At 45.6% G+C, this 19220-nt stretch overlaps 1 protein-coding gene across 1 annotated transcript; it reads right to left on the reverse strand.

The window, feature by feature from the left end:
• Positions 1–907: 907 nt before the first annotated feature.
• Positions 908–18061, reverse strand: LRRC58 (leucine rich repeat containing 58). The gene is made up of 4 exons (XM_064644477.1): positions 17530–18061; positions 8178–8306; positions 6616–6893; positions 908–5210 (listed from the first exon to the last, which is right to left on the reverse strand). The coding sequence occupies exons 1-4, from the start codon at positions 18024–18026 to the stop codon at positions 5002–5004; spliced, it is 1113 nt and encodes a 370-aa protein (XP_064500547.1). The 5' UTR covers positions 18027–18061; the 3' UTR covers positions 908–5001.
• Between the last annotated feature and the right edge of the window lie 1159 nt (positions 18062–19220).

The raw sequence follows: 19220 nt of genomic DNA on the forward strand, positions 1-19220 counted from the left end.
TCTGAGAGACAAGATTTCCTCCTTGAGATTAGAAGAGGGCCAATTCATGTCAGGAATTAGCACTTCCAGGATTTTGTTTCCCAATATAAGGTAGGTATTAAGAAGGCATAGAAAAGGGTATCCTTAAATTAGTTTAAAAAAGAAGCAAGAATGTTCTCAGCCTGGCTATTGCTGCAAGGTCACTGCATTCCTTGGTATTTTATGTTATTTGAAATGGAGCTGCTGCATAATTTGAGAAGTTTTTCATTACATATGAAGTTGAACCATCTCTGAAATAGTTCCTGCTGAAGTTAATATCAAGTAATTCTTGTTTCCCACTGTCCCATTTTCCAATACACTACATTTCTGCAATGACAACTGGTAATTGCACAGCAGGATCCAAAACATTTTGGCAATAGATCACAAAACTCTTCAGGATGTAGGAGGAAACATGGCATTACTCAGGAAATGGAAGCACATTACCCAGTTAACATGATCAGAAAATTAACATTCAAAAAGCCATTTACAGGTTTCAAGGGTCAGCATATTAAGAGAGAAACAATTCAAGAAGTTTAGAACTGTTTCATATTGCTGGACAAGTCCACCCTGACACCACCTTCTCTTGTTTGTGTGTTTTGAGTTCCTTCTACCTTTAAACTGCAGAGCAAATTTTTGCAACACTACACCAGAAGTAAAGCAGGGTCTGGTTCTGTAACACACACTGGTGTTTCACAAGTGGGTCCCAGAAGCCAAGAGTTTTAGCAGTCCCTTTGGAAGTCTCACCTACTCTTGGTTTTACACAGCACAGGTCAAATCTCATCTGCTCCCCAACCATGTATAGCCCCATTTTAATGAATACAGTCCCACAGGGGTTCTGCCTGCAGCAACACCAGAACTGACATGTCGGCAAATAATGGACAGACAACAGTAGAAGTAACATTTTTGGTTTAGTGTTTGCAATTTGTTTTACAGTTTATAGTGAAATACTGTTAGAGATATTCTACATTCATACGTTTCAGGCAAAATATAATTTTAAAATCATAAGGCACTTTAAGACTTCCTAAAACAAATGCTCGTGATAAAAATTCAATAAGAGGGCTGGATGAGAACCCTTTCTATTCTTAGTGTTCTACCCTCAGGTCAGTAAATGATCAATTCTCTAGTCAGGCAGGCAAGTGAAAATAATCAATAGAAAGGTTTCCAAGACAGAGTTACTGCTGTATTAGTGTGCATTCTGAAGCAGTCTATTTGAAGTGTCTTCAGTTGGGGAAGGAGGGCATGGTGTGAATAAGATGCATTAAAATAGTTCTTTGAACTGGGCAACAAAGATGCATTGCAAGGATTAAGTTTCATTACTTTCATTGGATTAAATTCCTTCCATTCATTATTGCCAACAAGAGTAAGGAACAAAAAGGAGCTGGTTCTCTCCTCCCTCCCCCCCGCTCCCATTATAATTCAACACAAGATTTCAAAGACTTAAAGTGACCAGGACAGAAGCCCATGAAAAACTACATCTGGCCACTTCAGAGTATGTTTAAATATTCATTACTGACTTCCTGAGGTCTCACCTCTTATTAAAGAAAGAGAAACATAAAAGAACTGGCAACTGTCTAAGTTGCTTCCAGTCAAATTGATATTTTGCTTCTTTTTAACATGACCCCACTGTTCACATCAAGTACCTGCATTCAGAAAGGCACCAGCAGCTCCTCTTGGCAGAGGATGGCAGGGCAGAGGATGAATGCAGGCAGGGCCCTGGGCCCCATGGGGAAGGAGGAATGAGCAACTTTGCTTCACACACTTGTGTCTCAGCTTAAGAACAGCTTTGAAAGCTGGACATGCTGGGCTGCTGTAGCAACAAGTGGACTAATACCAAAACACTGTCTGAAGACTTCACTTGGAGATGCAGCTGTAGGAACTGCAATCTGCTGAAAACTGAGAGAAAGAGCTACAGTGCTGGCAAAACCACTGCCTGCTTCTCAGGGCCCCAGAGAAGGGAACAGTAGGAACTAGCCCCTACCATCCATCTGCATATTTTCAAGTTGTGAATACCTATGATATTGCCCAATACATTTTTGAGTCTTTTGGGGCTAACAATTGCTGAAAAACTTAACTCCCAGGGGCTCAGTGTGTTAGGCACCACAGCACACACTTGCATCCCTAGTCCTCTCAAATATACCTCTAAGGGAAAAAAGCCCAAACCTAACCAACCAACTAACCAATAATTTGTTTTTCCTCTAAGTCCTTGATTGTTTTAAATTCTGACTTACTTGAATTGCACTTTAAAGCCCAGCAGCAAAAAGAAAATGTGGTAGCTGTGTTCAGGAATATATATAAATTTTTAAGAGACAAGGTATTTTATTGAGTCTAAAAATGCATAGAGATATCAACTGCATAAGCTGTCTTTGACCTGGCTACAATGAAGAAGCTGTGAAAAAAAAAAAAATTAACCTAATAAACCATACAAAATTTGGGCAGAAAGGGGATGCCTGTTCAGTTAGGAAAGAAAATGCAGTCAAGGATTGAGCTACATTAGAATCAGCCACCACTGGTCTTAATTCACCACACACAGAGGTGCTACTGTGCAAATAGGAGCTGTGATGAAATCTAAATTTGTGAAATGAAAAAATGCATGACTTCAAGGCAGCTGCTGCTAAAGAAAAGGGAGGTGGTACCTCATGGCCCTGAGCTCAAAAGATCTTGAGATCTCAACTTGTGTGGCTCATTTTCACTGGCAGGAGAGTCAAGCTCTAGATCACTCACTACTGTTATACCAGCAGGCAATTTAAAACTGTGGCTCTGGAATCAGCTTACTGTCCTTCAGCATTGGTGTGACTACGTTCATGTGGGACAGGAAGAAGCATCTGAAAGAGGAGATGAACAAAACAGGCCACTCTCTGACTGCAGTTTAACAAACAGCATGCAGTTGGCTTCTCTCAAAATCTGTAGGTTTTTCTTCCCATACAAACCTCACAGAATTTGCCAAAGTGACATCCAGTTGCTTGGTACATATGCCTTATTGTGTCTTAAAAATATACCTTTAAAAATTATTTGGAAAGGCATAGGTACATGTAATTAGTTCCCTGCAGATTTGTGCAGGGGGGGAATCATATGTGTATGTGGGGACCAAGTTGCAATAATTAACAATGGATAGCTAGATCATTTCTTTCAAATTCCAGTTCTTTACAAAGGAAACTGGGGAAATACGGAGTGCTGTCAAGGAAATGCAAGGCAAGAAATTCATGCTGCACACGGAGACAGACTGGAACATAAAAAGTTTCACAGACCTTGTTCTTCAGGTCACATGAAAGGAAAAAATGTAGTCTAATTTAAAAAAAAATCACTAAAGCTAGTTGTAAAGAATAGAATTATCAAAGTGCTTTAATATATAAAGTGTCAAAGATAATTAAACAGGGCCATTAACACAGAGCTGCCATAAGATGTTCAAATAGGTACATGTGTTTTCTGAATATAGGAGGGGACCACAGGTTTTTAATTTCCCCTGTAGGGCCAAAGTGGGTTAAGAGAAGTTTTTCTTGTTCATTTCAGCTTCTTAACATGATGGCTTTGCTCTGTTCATGCATTCAAAGGCACAGTGGATTTGCTCTATCAGAAACTGCATCAAAAGGACTGTTTACCATGAAATATTAATAAAGGGGCAGCTCTCACTGAGCAAAACAAACAACAGCCTCATAAAGTAGATTTATAGATACCTCTCAATTAATAATATTAATTTTATAAGGAATTTCTTGATGCATAAAAATTGCGAGCTGTTTTCTGCAGCTTTCCTTTAAACATAGTTAAGATAACGGAATGTGTTATTTGAACCATCCAACAGACTGCCACAGCTATTAAACAAGAGCAAATGCAAACAAATAAATAAGGAAGACGTTTCAAAACCACCTCGTGCAAGATGCTCAGACAACGTGCCTTTGCCTCCCTACTGGCTTTTCCTCTCGTGTTCTGAATCAGGAAAAAAGACATTCTCCACAGCACTTCCCCTGGTACTCCCATTAAGCTGCTTAGTCATATGACCTAAAAGATGGAAAGTAACTCTACCAAGCACAGCAGAGCTAACTGCAGCAGGGGAAATGTGGCTGTTTATAAACAAAGACTGTCAATCAAGACCTTTCCTGCAATTCACAGATATAAAAGCAGATCTGCTCCAGGTAAGCTGAGACTCAAAAGTGCGACACAGAGCACCACATCTGGTCCCTTGCACAGGCACTTATGGCCACAAGTCTGAAGTAATACTAAAAGTCTCAGCAGAACAACTTCTCTGTTTCCTGAAGGCATCATAAAGACAGCAACACTCTAGGTGTAATGGGAAGAGGCAGGGGGAAGAAAAATAACAAGTACAGTTAGAATGAGACGGTAAGAACAGCTTACTATAACAAGGGAGAAAAAAGGTGGCTCAGTTCTATGATGGCTATAACATCTATAACAGCTAAGAGATGCTACACCTCTTGGCAAAGGAAGAGTAACCAGGGCTTGAAATAGTCCTGAACAAAACATTTCAACTTTCATTTTCAGTGGATGGGTGTAAAATCTGTAACTGAAATCAAAGGAGACAGAAAAGAATGAAACCTCTATATAAAACACTGGGGTCCATACATACTCACATGGCATCATTAGCCTGTTTCTGATTTACCACAGTGTTAAAAGATCTGGACAGTCTCCTTTGCTATGCAGGATAACCAAAGTCCAGTGAAGTTTCATGTATTAAAACCCTTCTGAATCCGCCAGTGAGAACAAATCCCCCTCCCCTGCCCGTCTGAGGGAGGGTGTCTCCCAGTCAAGAGACATTCCTAACAACCCCAGGCAACCTACAGGCAGTACGCTACCGAGTTAGATCTCCTAAGTAGCACTGCACCAAGCAAGTCTAGGCTTGCTAAGATGTTCTGCCCCTTGCATGGACTTGAGGACAATTTCTCATGAGCCCTTCAGGCCAGTGGCTCATGCTTCACTGTTCCATTATTGCTTTTCAAATCTGTTTTCCTTCCTGTCTTCCCCTCTCGCTCCCTGTTATCCCAGAAGGACTTTTTGCATCCTGTGCGCAGCGACGCTGGCCTCATCCTCAGAGTCAGACTCGCTCTGGGAAGTAGAGCTCTGGGAGGCAGAGCTGTAGGGAGAGGAGCACTCTGGGGAGCACAGGTAGTGCATCAGCGGGAGGCGATACTTCCCACAGAAGTCAACGAACTTGATTTGTCTGACGCAGCTGTCAAAGTAGACACCTGTAGGGGCAGAGGGAACAGGAAACACACGTGAGATCCCATGCCAAGAGACTCTGCAAGGCTGTTGTGGCTGGTGCATACACCTCAAACTAGGATTTAATTGACACCGCGCTGGACACAGGAGCACAAGGGGTACTGAAGGAAGAGAAGGGACCAGGATACCTCTGGAAATGTAAAATTTCTGTAAAACTGTATTTGGCAGGTGATTCAGAACAGCACACTCTTCATATAAAGACGCAGGGCAGTTACTTCCAAATAATGTGGCAATTTCTTCTAACCATTACGGAGAAAACTCAGGCTGGGAATTTGGAAACTTCCTAAATGCCAAATGAATTCAGGCACTCTTATTTTCAAACTTGTAAAACCTCTTCTACCAGCTAGTAAAAATGCGTTCACAAACAGACCTTCACAGCTCTACTTTTCTTCTGCTTGAGTGAAGTCACCATGCTGAGCTTGGATGCTACTTTCCATGGCAACAGTCTTGCTGTAACACACAATTATGTTCTCTTCCTGTCAAAGCAAGTGATTTTAGACGCTGACATTTTCAGAAGTTTCCAGCGGGGTTTTAAGTCCTAGCTAGTCAGGAGCAAGCTTTTCTCCTGCAGCGCTAGAGCAATGCTGCAGTACTGTGCAAGTTCATAGGGCAAAGTGAAAAAGCACAAAAATCAATCCACTGTTATCCAAGCTGTGAAAAACTCTAAAAAAAGAAACTTTTCTTTCCCTCCCAACACAAGTTTCAGCCCTTCTGTCTTTGCTTATGGAGCATGCTTTGATACTGTCCTGTAAGGAGATAAGATAACAGCCTGCATTATAACTGCAGGGTAGATACTAATTAATCATTTTTTTTTTCTTAATCTTCTAAAGGCTAAATGCACAGATCATTTACTCTGGATAAAGATTAAGCATTGAGCCAAATTAAGCCCAAGCATTCCAGGCTTTTTTTATGAAGTCCTTTCCTTTCAAGAACTACATGCTAGTAGTCCCAAGCTAGAGCTAAACAAGTTGCTCCTGAAGATTGCTAAGCATTAGAGTCACTCTCCTTTTTTCAATCCAGAAACGATGCTTGCAAAAGTTCTCCTGTCCATTACTTTGAATTATTTTAGGGCAGAAGGATCGGAAACTTCAGACCACAAAACCATAGCGGAATGCTGGGATGAGCTACAGAGACTCTGACAGAAGTGCTGTCTTACATTCCCATGCAAATACAGTAAACCAGAACAACAACTTTGAACACTGTTCCTAAGTGAACAAAGCTGCTCAAAGACAAGTTTGCAGGAAACCTGGAGCCAGAATGTGGATGTAACAACACATCGAACCTGACAGAGCTACTAAAGTCATGGCAAGTCAGAGGGAAAGGAAATCTATCAGGTAAAAGCAGGAAGCAGAGCTGTAAAGGTGAACTTACCCCCGCATTTAGGATTGGGACAGTTGCTGGCCAAGCTCAGATACCGGACAAGAGTCTCCGGGAGATCGCTGGGAGCATAGGGAACATTGCGAGTTTTGATTGTGCGGCCAGCAAGTTCCTGAAGGCTCGGGGGGTTGTAGGTCAGGTCACGGACAAACCGAACCACCAGCGGGTTCCCGCGCAAGCTCAGCTCTTCTAGGTGAACCAGGTTAAGGATCTCTCGAGGAAGGTAAGTCAGCAGGTTATTGTGAAGGCTAAGGGAACGCAGGGAATGCAGCCTAAGGATGGAGATGGAAACCCAGTCAAGATGTGCAAGCAAAATTGTTCCACAACTGCACTGTGCAAACCTGATTACTCTCCCCTCTCCCACCTATTTCTTTTTCTTTGGCTTTTCTCCCCTTTATAACATAAATTCATGCTAATCCAGCAGTAACAATGCACTAGAAAACGTGGCTCAGCTCCAGAATACCTGTTAAAGAAACAGTCTTAAATATGCTGCTGTCCCTCTCGGTGTTCTCAAAACCCCCCAAAAAAGGTAGCACAGAACAAAAGTGTATAAACTGAGCGCTTTCAGGGGATACAACACTTCCTTGTACCCAGCGCATGCATCAAGAGCAGTTCCATGCAATACTCTGAATAAGTCACCTGCTTTCCCTCATGCATTAAAGATGATTGCTGGTAGGCAGCCAGCCCTGGAAAACCCCATGTTTTCATTGCTTGTGGCTGCACCACCTTGTGCTGTGATAGCACCAGACCCCAAAAGCTAAGCAGGGTCAGGCCGGGTTAGCATCGGCACAGGCGACAAGCAATTCTTTGGCTTTTGGAGGAGGCTTTCCTCTCTCAGGAAGCACAGAGCAATACTTCAGCATGGCATCCAGGGATGCTCCCAAACCAGTCCAAGTTATAAGACAACTGGACATTTTCCATCAAGAATAATCCCACTACACCATCAAATTCCAACTCAGAAAATTCCATGTTGCCATTCAATTGCTTTTGGGGTTACAGCTACACCTCTCACCTTCGCTTTCCATCTCAGGCTACCCATACAGAGCTGCAGTGTCCTCTTTTCCCCATTACAAACAGATAAAGGAGGAACTTAGCCCCTAGAACTGTGCCGTAGGATTTAACAAACACTAAAACATTCTGAGATCCTAGAGTAAGGAATGCCAAGGGAACACACGGGATGGTACAAGACAAAAGCACACACAAAACATATCAAGTGTTCATCACTAAGAAAACAGTAGCATTCTTACTTCTTACAGTAGCAGTTTCTCTTTTCTGAGTTGCCCAGGTACTTCTTAGGGCCCACTGTACAAATTCATTAATTCACCATGAAGTGTAACATTGGTGACAGTTTTTTTCCATAACCCTTTGACTGAGTTTTCCATATCATACATTCATGGTCTGCCTGCACTGCACCATGCCAAAGATCTGGTTCAAGGCTAGTCACATTAACAAACTAAAGGACAAATAGGTCCTCCCAGGTGCTTTTATCCACACACGCAGAAGAAAAAGTTCAAAGAGTTAATTACAGCTGGTAGCTGATGACAGTAAATACTCACTGTGCCAGCTGAGGTGGAATGCTCTGGATCTTGTTGTCACACAGAACTAGATACTTCAGACAAGGCAGTTTTGCTAATTCAGGTGGAATTGAAGTAATAAAATTCCCTCCGAGGTATAGAAACTCTAAACTGAAAAAGAGAAGAGAAAAAAGTCCATTATTTAATTAAAATAATTTCAAGTTTCCTTTAACACCCAAGTCTTCACATCTCCTGCATTTCATAAATAAAACTTACAGATGACTACATATGAGATAATTTGCTGAGAGAAAGAAAAAAAAAGGCTGAGTTGCACATCAAAATTACAACAGAGCTGTAGTTTCACAATAGGTAATGTTGAGATTTACCTCCAGACTCCTGCAGTCACCATTACATCTGCAGGTAGGCACCAGACAACTGTGTATTCCCACACCAATGCCATGTGCAAAGGTCCTACTTGTACTTCCAAGGAAGACCAGCCTGCACACCCAAGGTCTGCAGCACCAACACAGATCCTGCTGCAGCCAGTGGGAGCTCTCAGTTTCAGCAGGATGAAGCAAGAGAGCAGTGTCTCTCCCTGAAAATCCCAGCCCTGCACAAGCACTAGACACTCTTTATGGTATCATTTGACTCCTCAGTGACTAACTGGAACCTTTCAGCATTAATCAGAGGCAGCCAGTCCCCCTTTGATACAGTTTGCAGATCAACAACACTACAGCTGCCACAGCACAGAGTGCACCTGAGTCACACAAGTACATGCATGCAATTTCTCAGATAGATTGGTTTCAGTATATTGAAGTCATGAAGCCCAAAGCTACCAAAACCATTAGCTGGACTTAACTGTAGTTCGTGCCTAAGTGAAAAAAAAGAATCATTAGATGTCTTGGGATGGGAAACTAGTTCCCTTCTGCTAGGCACTAGTTCCCTTCTGCCAGGTGGAGTAGCCAGTATTTGCTGTGGAAGAAGTAAATCTAAGAAGAAAAACTGGCAAGCACTTCTCTTCAACATAATAGTTTCAAGTCCCCTTTTCAAGGATTCAAATAGCTTTCCTTCCCTGTTCTCAGATCTTGTCTGGAAGAGGAGCAAAGGCAGGTTCAGTTTGGGTACTTCTTGCTAATCACAGTCCAGACATGACTTTTTCTCATGCTTGAAAAAAGTGGATCTCACAGTCCTGGTTCAGTATCTCCAGTACACACTCAGGTTAGCTACCTAACTACAACATACATTAGCCTTCTCTGATCCACCAAGCATTCCTCACAGGTCAGGGAAAGTGAAGTCATCCAGGCTCCATCAGCCTTTCTTTAAAAACAGGTCATAACCTCCTTGGAATAGGAGACACCTTCATCTCACCTGAACAACTGGATAGAAATGGATACAACTGGCACATAAACACATGAACAAAGCATCCAAGGGAGATGGTGGTCAACCCAGAGAAGGTCTGAACCCTGCAACTGTGTGCCAGAGCATATGTGGAGCGCCAGAGAAGCTCCTCCCTGAGGCTTCCCCTGGAATGGAGCAGAACAGTACAAAGAGTCTATTTTGCACAGTTCTTGCAGGAAACTTGAACCCCAAAGATCCAATAACAGCATCTGCCTGGGCTACAGAGGCCACTAATGCAGCACCAAGGTCCATCTGCCCAACAGCAAAGAAGAGAAGGATAGACTTCTGCAACACACACTTCTGCAACACACTAGGAGATGCTCACAGAGCTTAACCTCCCCTGGATTCACGTACCTTTGTGAAGTATGTCAAAGGCAAGGTAAATAACTTAAATTTGATGAAGTGGGTACAAAGCTAAGCCTTAAACTGAATTTGATAATATGAAAGGAAGTAACTACACGTGCTTCAGCTGAGAGACACATTTGGAGGTTACTCTGAACATGCAAGAAAGTACAGAGGGAAAAACCACCACCAATCCCCACTGCTCAAAAGTAGCCTCTCTTCTACACTGACAACCTGTAGGTGGAGTGGGTGTACGAGGAAGGCTGCTGTGCAGAGACCGTGTCAAGGAGAGATTATTTTTAATTAACTTTTTATCCCCTAACAAAGCCCTGAGTTTTAACCAAAATTCCTCCTTCAACCTCTATGTTTCCCAAGGTGGATTTAGGTTGCTTGACTCTCATTAGGAACTTAACTGCTGACCATACAATTCTTAGGCTTATTTTAACTCCATACCATTGCTGGAGCCCACACCAAAATCTGTTGGACAAGGGAATTCTAGTAACGTGGAATTCAATATTTAAACAAGATTTGGATGTGTACAAGTTTACACTTTCTACAAAAAGTGAATAATTAACTCTTCATCCTCTGTGTTTCAGGACACCAACACCACATGCCATAAAAACACTTACTACCAGGGAAGGAGAAGAGGGGTGCAAATTATATAGTATAAATGTTTTGTTCAAGGCATAAAATGTGTAAGTTTCAAGAGCAGCTTACTGTACAAACTTGGTGTGCAAAAACACTGCCTACAAACTACTTACAGCTTCAAATCCATTCTTTGTAAAGCCTGTGTAATGAGAATACTCTGTCATACCAGGTAGAATATAAAGCCCCAACATCAGAATATAAACTGTGTCTAACTAAAAATCCATAAATAAGACAACTCCTTCAGTGGCAACAAAGTGCTTCTTAAAAATCACTTTCTTTTTACCTATGTTCTGAATCACCTTTTTGAGGTCAGCAGACTAACAACTCACTGGGCCCAGTCTGGTGCAGTAAATTCAGAATTTCCACATCAACTTAAGATATTAATTAGATGGTCATTTATTAAAAAAACAGATGGAGAAGGTTTTGAAACTATAAAGAAACTTATTTAAAACATATGAAAGGTATTCTTATAGCTTCCACTGAAACACTGCTCAGTAGGCAAACTAAATCCAGAACTCCAGTCCCTCAAAATACTATTTGCTAGAAAGAAGGATATAGCCTAGTCTTGGCTGAGCAAGGTGAAGAAATTAACAACAGCCACTTCTGTATCACGTTAAGTGTCAAGAATCGTCTGAGCAAAGCTAATCATGACACAGGAAAGGATTTTCAAGAGAAACGACCCTTTTATAAAGAGCACTGACCACACCACTGTGACCAAGGGTTGTTCCCAGCTCAGCTACTTCTGGCCTGATTTTCACATCATACTAAGCCTGTATCTAGAGGCCAAGGTGATGCTGGCTCTCCAACTGTCCTACTTGGGGCAGGGCAGTTTGATGCTTGGTAAGACAAGCAAAAGCACTGCTGAGCTCTGCCCTCCCCAGACAAGAGCCTGCAGCAAGGCAATCCACAGCATTTACCACTGTTTTTGCAGGACCACAGCAGAGACAGAACTGAGCTTAGGGAATACTTACCTAACTAACCTTTCACACTAAGAACTGGTTCTTCTGACAATCATTAATCTGCACAGTCACTTTGATTGATCAGCTCAGGTCTTGTGCACTGCTGTGTACACAGAGGGAGAGCTGGAATTTTTTCTGCACTTTCAAAAAGTCAGTCCCGAAACTTCAAAATGCCAGAGAGCAACAAGTCTTAAACGAACATAAGCTCAGTTCCTATTTTTGAAGCTAGAATAAATGATGTACTTCCAACCTGACACAAAGGCTCTGGCTGAATGAGTTTCAAGAGGGTACAAACACTAACAAAATCAACCTCAACAAAAACCTAAAAAACCCCCAACAACCATCTGACAGAGTAACTAATGAGAGTTGACACTTTCTCTCCTGCCTTTTAGCAATGTTTACAAATACATTAATGAAAGGCCAAAGTCCCTTTCAGCCTCATACCCAGCAGCCCCCTGCTCAGCACAGCCAGTACTAATTGCTGCCAAGCAGCAGCCAACCTGCCGAGCCCATCATGTGTTGCTCCTTTCTAGCAGGATATTTCACACCACCGGGCTGTAGTGTGGCAATGAAAATCCTTTTACATACTAGGAAAGGAGTGGAGAAATGCTCAAACAACTATGAATCAATTCAGGTAATGGCAGCAAAGTTTAACATGTCAAGAGACAGTAGTCTCTTGCTTGAGTATGTCCTTGATGTTTTTAGGTCATCATACACCACAAATCAAATCAAAAAGCCCCAAAACACTCAGTAAACAAGAAGAGCCCACTGAGCACTAGAAGTATTTTTGATGCCTTATCAACTACCACAGCACTCCCACAGTCATGTTTCAAGGGGAGAATGTCTTCTGCCATAGGAGATACTCAAATTTTCAATCCACCCTCTTTGCTCACAGATGCTTCTTTGAATAACATCTAACAGCTGACATCAAAGAGATGCATCTAAGGAGGTAATCTAAAAAAAAAAAAAAAAACCTGAAAAAAAATAACCAACCAACAATGGTGCCTGAAATAGCTCCAGGTCTTTTTAAGATAAACTTTTTAGCAAGAAATTTCCAGGGCAGTTTTGAGGCTCATGTAAGGGAGGAATTTCAAAGCAGCCCACAATACACTCCTGTTAACCCTGTTCTACGATTTGCTAATTCCTGAGAGAACTGCATAGCCTTTGCTGACACGCAAATTTAAGATCAAACAGTCGTCTGAAAACTATTTGCAAAACGTTTGAAGAGGGGAAGAAGAAGGGAGGCAGCAAGCAGATTTCCTAATGCTGCATCTTTATCAAAGCTCCACTTGCCCTTTTTCCCACACTGTAACAGCTGTTCTTTAAGCGTATGCTTGTCTAACATGCTTAATACTACCCACAAATGAAAGCAAATGCTCTGGTTTTCACTGCATCTAAGCCTTTACACAAAACTTGGATAAATCCAGTTAGGCCTTTGAGGTCTTTGATCCCAGCCCTCACACAACCAGGCTTTATTAGAGGAATACAAGCAAGAAGGAAAGGAACATAACACAGCTCTTCTCCAAGCTCTTTCTGCCTGCTCCTGGTGCTCTACTGCACATGAGAGTCTTCACTATGAGTGCAACTGAACTTGAAATTCACATCAGGAGATTCAAAGTATCCACTGCATTTCACTAAGCTCTTGAGAACTGTTCACTTTACAGGACACTTGCAGGATATTTCCCTAAGTGTGCACACTCTTTGCACCCTTCAGCCAAAAGCCAAAATTGCATGGTGAATTGCACTGAGCTGTCTTTTACCCAACTTGCCACACAAATTTTGTCCAGAATGGGCACAAGTAGATGTCCATGTTTCTAGCTCACCAGCTATAACACACATTACCCCACAGTGCATCCCCAGCTGGATCAGCATAGGAAGGATATGCAGAAGGATACAGCAGTGGATCTCGACGCAGATCACGGCTCAAAAGCTGCTGAGGGCTGTGAATTGAGTCTGAGAGAGAGTGACTGACCATAGCATCTCCCACTGAAAACACAGGAAGGTCAGGAGGGAGAACTACAGGAAAGATAACATCTACTAAGCTCATATTTTATCTGGCAGGAAACAGGAAAGCAATGCAAAGAGGGCTGCTCTTACATGTCTGGTGCATTTGCCACTCTAAATTCACAGCAACAGCCAATGCTCAGGTCTTGCACTGTACTGACAGGCATGGCTTCAACATGATTAAAAAAAGCTCTCAGCAGGGGCAACACCTACATTTATCACATGAGGCTGTTGCCAGTGACCCTAGATGCTTTCAGTGGAATTAGGATGAAAGAGCATTGCATTTTCCTAATGGAAAACACGATACAAAAGCTATTCATCCCTGGTGCCAGCATGCTATGATCAGCATCATCCTGCTGCCATCACCAGAGCAGTCATGACCTTATGGAAGCCACATGAAGGAAGCTTCAAGCATATAGGTGGTCATACTACAACAGCCTAGGAGGCAACTGAGAGTCAGGAACACAGCACTCACTTCCCATGCAGGATCTTGCACTGCACACAAAACATTTGTGTGGGCAAGAATGGGGCAGACAGCTGAAGCTGGAGGGAGTAAGACATGACAGCAGCAGGACTGGTTTGGTTCTTATCACCAAGTTCATTAACTTGCCAAACCACCAGGAACATACGAGGGAAAGGTTTTTGCACAGAATGCCTGATCCAACCCCAGCTTGCTGTGAAGTGGTGGATTTACTATCTCCCTATGAATAGGAACACATGGCACATAACTCCCATTCCAGGGCCTTTGCATGTGTAGTCACCAGCATGTTCATTCTCCTTTGGCTGATCAGACCCATCAGTTTTGTATTCTTTCAACTTCACCACATACACAGAGTCCTTACCTGCTACATGTCTTGTCTTCACTAGAACTGATGTTCTACCCCTTCAAAAACTGCAACAGTAAACCATGGGGTGCAAAGACATGAGGTTTAGTTATCAAAAATATTTTTTTTTAAAAATCTCATCACAGGTCAGACGTTCCCTGGAAACATTAAGAAGTATTTCTAGATCTCTGCAACTCCAGACTGCTCTATAATCAGTGACTGGAGCAAACGGGGAGCTGCCAGGGTCACAGGAGGAGAACTACTGGCCTGAGGAACTCTGAGTAATAGCAGGAGGAATGTGTCCGGTCAAAGTGCTGCCTGCATTCCTCTGTGGTCTCAGAGACCACAAGATATACGAAAAATTTCTTTTTATGCAAAGTTGCACATGGAAAAAGGCTCAAAGTCTTGGCTTGCCAGCAACAGCAAGATGGACATTTGCAGCTTGAGCTGTGAGTTTAACAGAAGCCACAACACCAGTTCCCACCTCCAAGTTCCAGAGTTCAGAAACTAACAGAGGTCTCCACGTTGCCCTGCCATAACAGCTGGCTCTGCTCTGTCCTTGCTCAGGCTCGTTTTACCCACTTTGACACCATGCACACTCACACTGAGGACACCTCTCTTGTCAGACGGCAGGAACAGGATCTGGCAGCAGTTCTTCTCCAGAACATATTAAGTATGTTTTTGGTAAGGGTGCAAGGTCACTGGTTATCTGGCTCCCAATGAACAGATTCAGGATTCCCTCTAGAGAACATTAGATTATAAAGTACTGTTTTCTCCCAGCACTGGCAAACAGTGCGGCTCCCTTTTGTTACTTCAGCAGTCCCAGATACAGAAGTCACTGATGGCATAGTGGTAAAGAAGCTGACAATCCTGGTGGGGCACGGATTTGCTATCTTGAACTAAAGTTCAATTATATTGTGCTGACATGTTAGCAGAAGTTCAATGAGTTAGCAGTGGTGACGTGGGCAGCAGACACAAGCTGAGTCTAGTCTGACTTTTCCACCTGACACATCACTTTGTAACGATAAATGGACAGTTTAATAGCCTTGTCCGAATTTGCCCTCTCAGAACTGTCATTCTGGGGGTTTGAGCACGACCAGCCCAAGAAAAGCTTCAGGACAGGACAAACAGGAGCCCGGTCTCAGGGCAGGTCAGAGGAACAAAGCAGAGTAACCATGCAGCAGCAGTCTGACAGTGGAAGCACAGCTCTGAGCCCACTGGGGCACCATGTGCAGTGCTACACACCCTGGTACCTTCCTGGGGACAGCAACATAAGGAAAAGCAGGGCTGAGGTTTGCTTTCTTGGGAGGGAAAAAGAAAAGGGAGAGAGAAAAACCACAACCACAGACTGAGACCAAGTAAACAGCAGCAGGGAGCCTCTGCCTCAGAGGTGGGTGCAACAGTCGGATCCCAAACACATCCTGGATACTACCAGACATGCTATGGAGACAATGTGCATCATCTCCCTCACACAACTGCCTTCCTCCATTGGCCTCCTCTCCCATGAAGCTGGCGCATCATTTCCTTCTTTATCCCTGAAGCAACTGCTCTTGGACAGAGAAAGAGCTGAGCTTCCACCTCCTTGTGACAGCCCCAACCCAAGGTACATCCCAACTCTGCCAAGAAGGATATGGGCATTCTCTCATAGCCTCAAAATGCCTCATAGCATCACTCAACCCAGAGAGTTTAGCCCAGAATTGTTCCAGATCCTCAACAAGCATGCTATGCCACCTGGACAAAAGCTGAATACCCAACTGTATTATATTGTAGCAGGCAAAACCATTTCCCAATAGAACTGAAGCAGTTCTGGTACCTCTCACCTAGGCCCATGGGAGACATCACTCCACAAAGAACATCCTATGCTTCCACTGGATACAGCTCTGCTGAGCCTTGAGAGTGAATCCAGCTATTAGGGTCAAGGTTGCTGGAATTTGCATAAGAGAGGCTGCCTCTGACAAGTCCCTTGGCAAAGAGCTGGAGCAAAGAAAGTTCAGATCCAAAGTCTCAGCAAAGGGCCACAGAGAGGCCAGTCTGAGTCTTGAGAATCCAGCAGAATTCACTGAGGTGCCTGTGTGTAACAGTTAAGTCACAGCACAGACTCTTGCCCAGAAGGACAGCAGGCTTCAGAAGTACCCAGCCCAGGTCAATGCAGGCAGCCAATACCCAATGTCACCTATGGCCTGTTCCCATCCCACCAGCGTTCCTAACTGTGACAGGTTTTTATATCACCAGCCTATGGTGGCTGGATACAGCCCCTGAGCCAGATGTACCACAGCAGCTGAGCACAGCCCAGGGCTCCACCCTTTGGGTCTGTCAGATCTACAAAAGTCGATGGGTTGAGAGAACAAAACCCCACCCATGACGGCAAGCCCCTCCCACCCATGAGACTGCAGCTGTATCAGCAGAAGGGCCCTATTGTTTGCATGAGCCACAAACACATCTTTATTCTCCTGGGCAGCCCATCGTGCAGCTGTGAGCTGCATGAGCTCAGGAAGTTCATCTCTCTGTCACCTAGAGATCTGCATCAGAGCAAAGCCACAGAGCCTTCCACATGCCAACACTCACACCAACCATGCTGTCACTGGGAGAACCTCCCCTTCACCAGGGCAGCCCAAGGACCGGGCAGGCCTGAAAGAGTTGCCCAGTTTGCAAGTGCTGAAGGCCCATCATCACCTGAAGAATACAAAGAAAAAACAGTATCAGTCAGGTTGGAAAGGACCACAGTGGGTCATCTAGTCCAACCATCCTGCTCAAGCAGGGTCATCCTTGAGCACACAGCACAGGATTGCATCCAGAGGGTTCTCAAATATCTCTAGTGAAGGAGACTCCAAAACCTCTCTGGGCAATCTGTTCCAGTGCTCGATCACCTGCACAGTAATGGCTGAATTTATGTTCAGGAGGAACTTCCTGTGCATCAGTTTCTGCCTGTTGCCTCTTGCCTGGCACCACCGAGAAGAGCCTGGCTCTGTCATCTTGGCACCTCCCTTCAGATACTTATAGACACTGACGAGGTAAAGAACCTGTTGGAGTTCTGGCAACTCGACCTGCCGAAGGGGAACAGACACGCTCGCGGCAGCAGTGCTTTGAGACACCTGGGGCCGGGCAGGGCTGATCCCCGAGGGGGTGCGTGGCACGGGGAGCGCTGCCCCACAGCGCGGCCGGAAAATCCGGCCGGGTTTGCCGGGGCCGTCCCTGTTCCCGCGGGGGCCCGTCCCTCACCTGCGCAGCTCCTGGATGTCGGGCGGGATGCTGTGGAGCCGGTTGCCGCCGAGGCTGAGGCTGCGCAGCCCGTGGAGCCGCAGCAGCGCGGGCGGCACCTCGGCGAAGCGGTTCCCGCTCAGGTTGAGGACGCGCAGGGAGCGGGCGAGCGGCGCCTGCCCCAGCCCCTTGGGCAGCGACCCGGGCCCGCCCAGCCGGTTGTTCTTGGCCAGCAACGTGTGCAGGCACGGCAGGGACAGCAGCTCCGCGCCCATCTCTGCCAGCCCCGTCCCGCTCACGTCCAGCACCTCCAGCGCCGGGAACCACTGCGACAGCCCGGCGGGCAGCGGGCCCGACAGCCGCCGCGGCGAAAGCACCAGCTGCCGCGCCTCCGCGCTGCGCCGCGCCGACAGTTCGGCCGCCAGCGCCAGCTCCGGCTCCGACTCCAGCTCGGGCTCGGCCGGGCCGCGCCGCGGAAGCTCCAACTCCGGGCCGTCCCCGTCCGCCGCCGCCGCCATCCCGCCCGCACTGACCGACAGTCCCGGCGTCACCCGGGGGCTTCCGAGCCTCGCCTCGCCCCGCCCCAGACCGCCCCGGAACCTGGATAGCCCCGCCGGCCCCGCGGGGCCCTACGGCGTCATGCTCGATCCTGGGCGCGCCGCCCGCCGAGACGACAGCTGCCCCAGCTGGCGGAGGGGGGCGAGCGCTGCTATGCAGGTTGCGGGGCGCCCGTGGGTGGGCGGCAGGGGGAGCGGGATCCCTTCGGCGGCCCCGGAACGAGCGCAGGGCGGTGAGTGCGGCAGGGCCCCGGCACCGCTGCTCGCCTCCGGGCACCGCTACAGCCCGCGCGCGGCGGGCCGGGCCTGCCGGCTGAGGGAGAACCGCTGGGTGCCCGCGGCGGGACTGGAACTGCCGCCTGCTCCCTGCAAAGCGTTTTACACCAGGCTCGCAGGAGCCAGAACACCAGAGCTCCGAGCCCCTCTAGCTGAAAAATAAACCCCCTAACTTTCCCCCTGCCCCTTTCGTTCACCCCTCAGAGCCCGAAGGAGAGGTACTGCCTGGCCCCGTGTGCCCCGAGGGCTCTCCCCTGTGGCTGGCCCAGCATCCCTGGCCAGCCGGTGTCTTGTCCAAAGGTTGATTTGCTTTTATCCTGCCCATGCAAGGGGAGGTTGGAACTGGTGATCTTTAAGGTCCCTTCCAATCCAAACCATTCCTTCTCAAAATCCTGGGAAATTCTGGCAGGAGAAATTAATGAGGCAGTCCCACTTCGCAGTTGAGCAGTGAATGGGCAAGGAGTGCCACAGAAAAGACTGCAAGCGCAGCAGCTGGTACATGCTAGAGGCCATTTGATGTGAAAAGTAACATGGTGAGGCAATGTTTGTGGGTTGCTTTTTTTTTTTTAAACAGTTTTGGAAGGAGCACACCAAAGGAAAAAAAGTAAGGCATCTTTCTCTTCTGTTGGACCAACATTTGCACAGAAGTGCTTACAGTAATGGCATTACAGTTATGGTGGAGATGGAGGGTAAGACATTATCCTCCTGTTATAGACCACCATTAAAGGCTGTTTCATCATTCAGTTCAGCAAAGGTGACATTAGCCTTTCAGCCCCGTGTTCATAAGGTCATATCAGAAACAGAAGGTCTATTCCTGATAGCTGTTACTCCAGTATCTTCTTAAAACCCACACAGGGAGGAAGTCTGTGTAATAACAAG

The sequence above is a fragment of the Pseudopipra pipra genome, chromosome 2 (genome assembly GCF_036250125.1).
Source record: "Pseudopipra pipra isolate bDixPip1 chromosome 2, bDixPip1.hap1, whole genome shotgun sequence".
Lineage (NCBI taxonomy): Eukaryota > Metazoa > Chordata > Aves > Passeriformes > Pipridae > Pseudopipra > Pseudopipra pipra.

Bases quoted from the DNA above. Each gene is read 5' to 3' on its own strand.
- LRRC58 (XM_064644477.1), bottom strand. From the start codon at position 18,026: ATGGCGGCGGCGGCGGACGGGGACGGCCCGGAGTTGGAGCTTCCGCGG. The intron at 8,307-17,529 runs GTGAGGGACGGG...TCTCTTTTTCAG, and splicing joins GACATCCAGGAGCTGCGCAG to TTTAGAGTTTCTATACCTCG. The intron at 6,894-8,177 runs GTGAGTATTTAC...CTCCATCCTTAG, and splicing joins ATTCCACCTCAGCTGGCACA to GCTGCATTCCCTGCGTTCCC.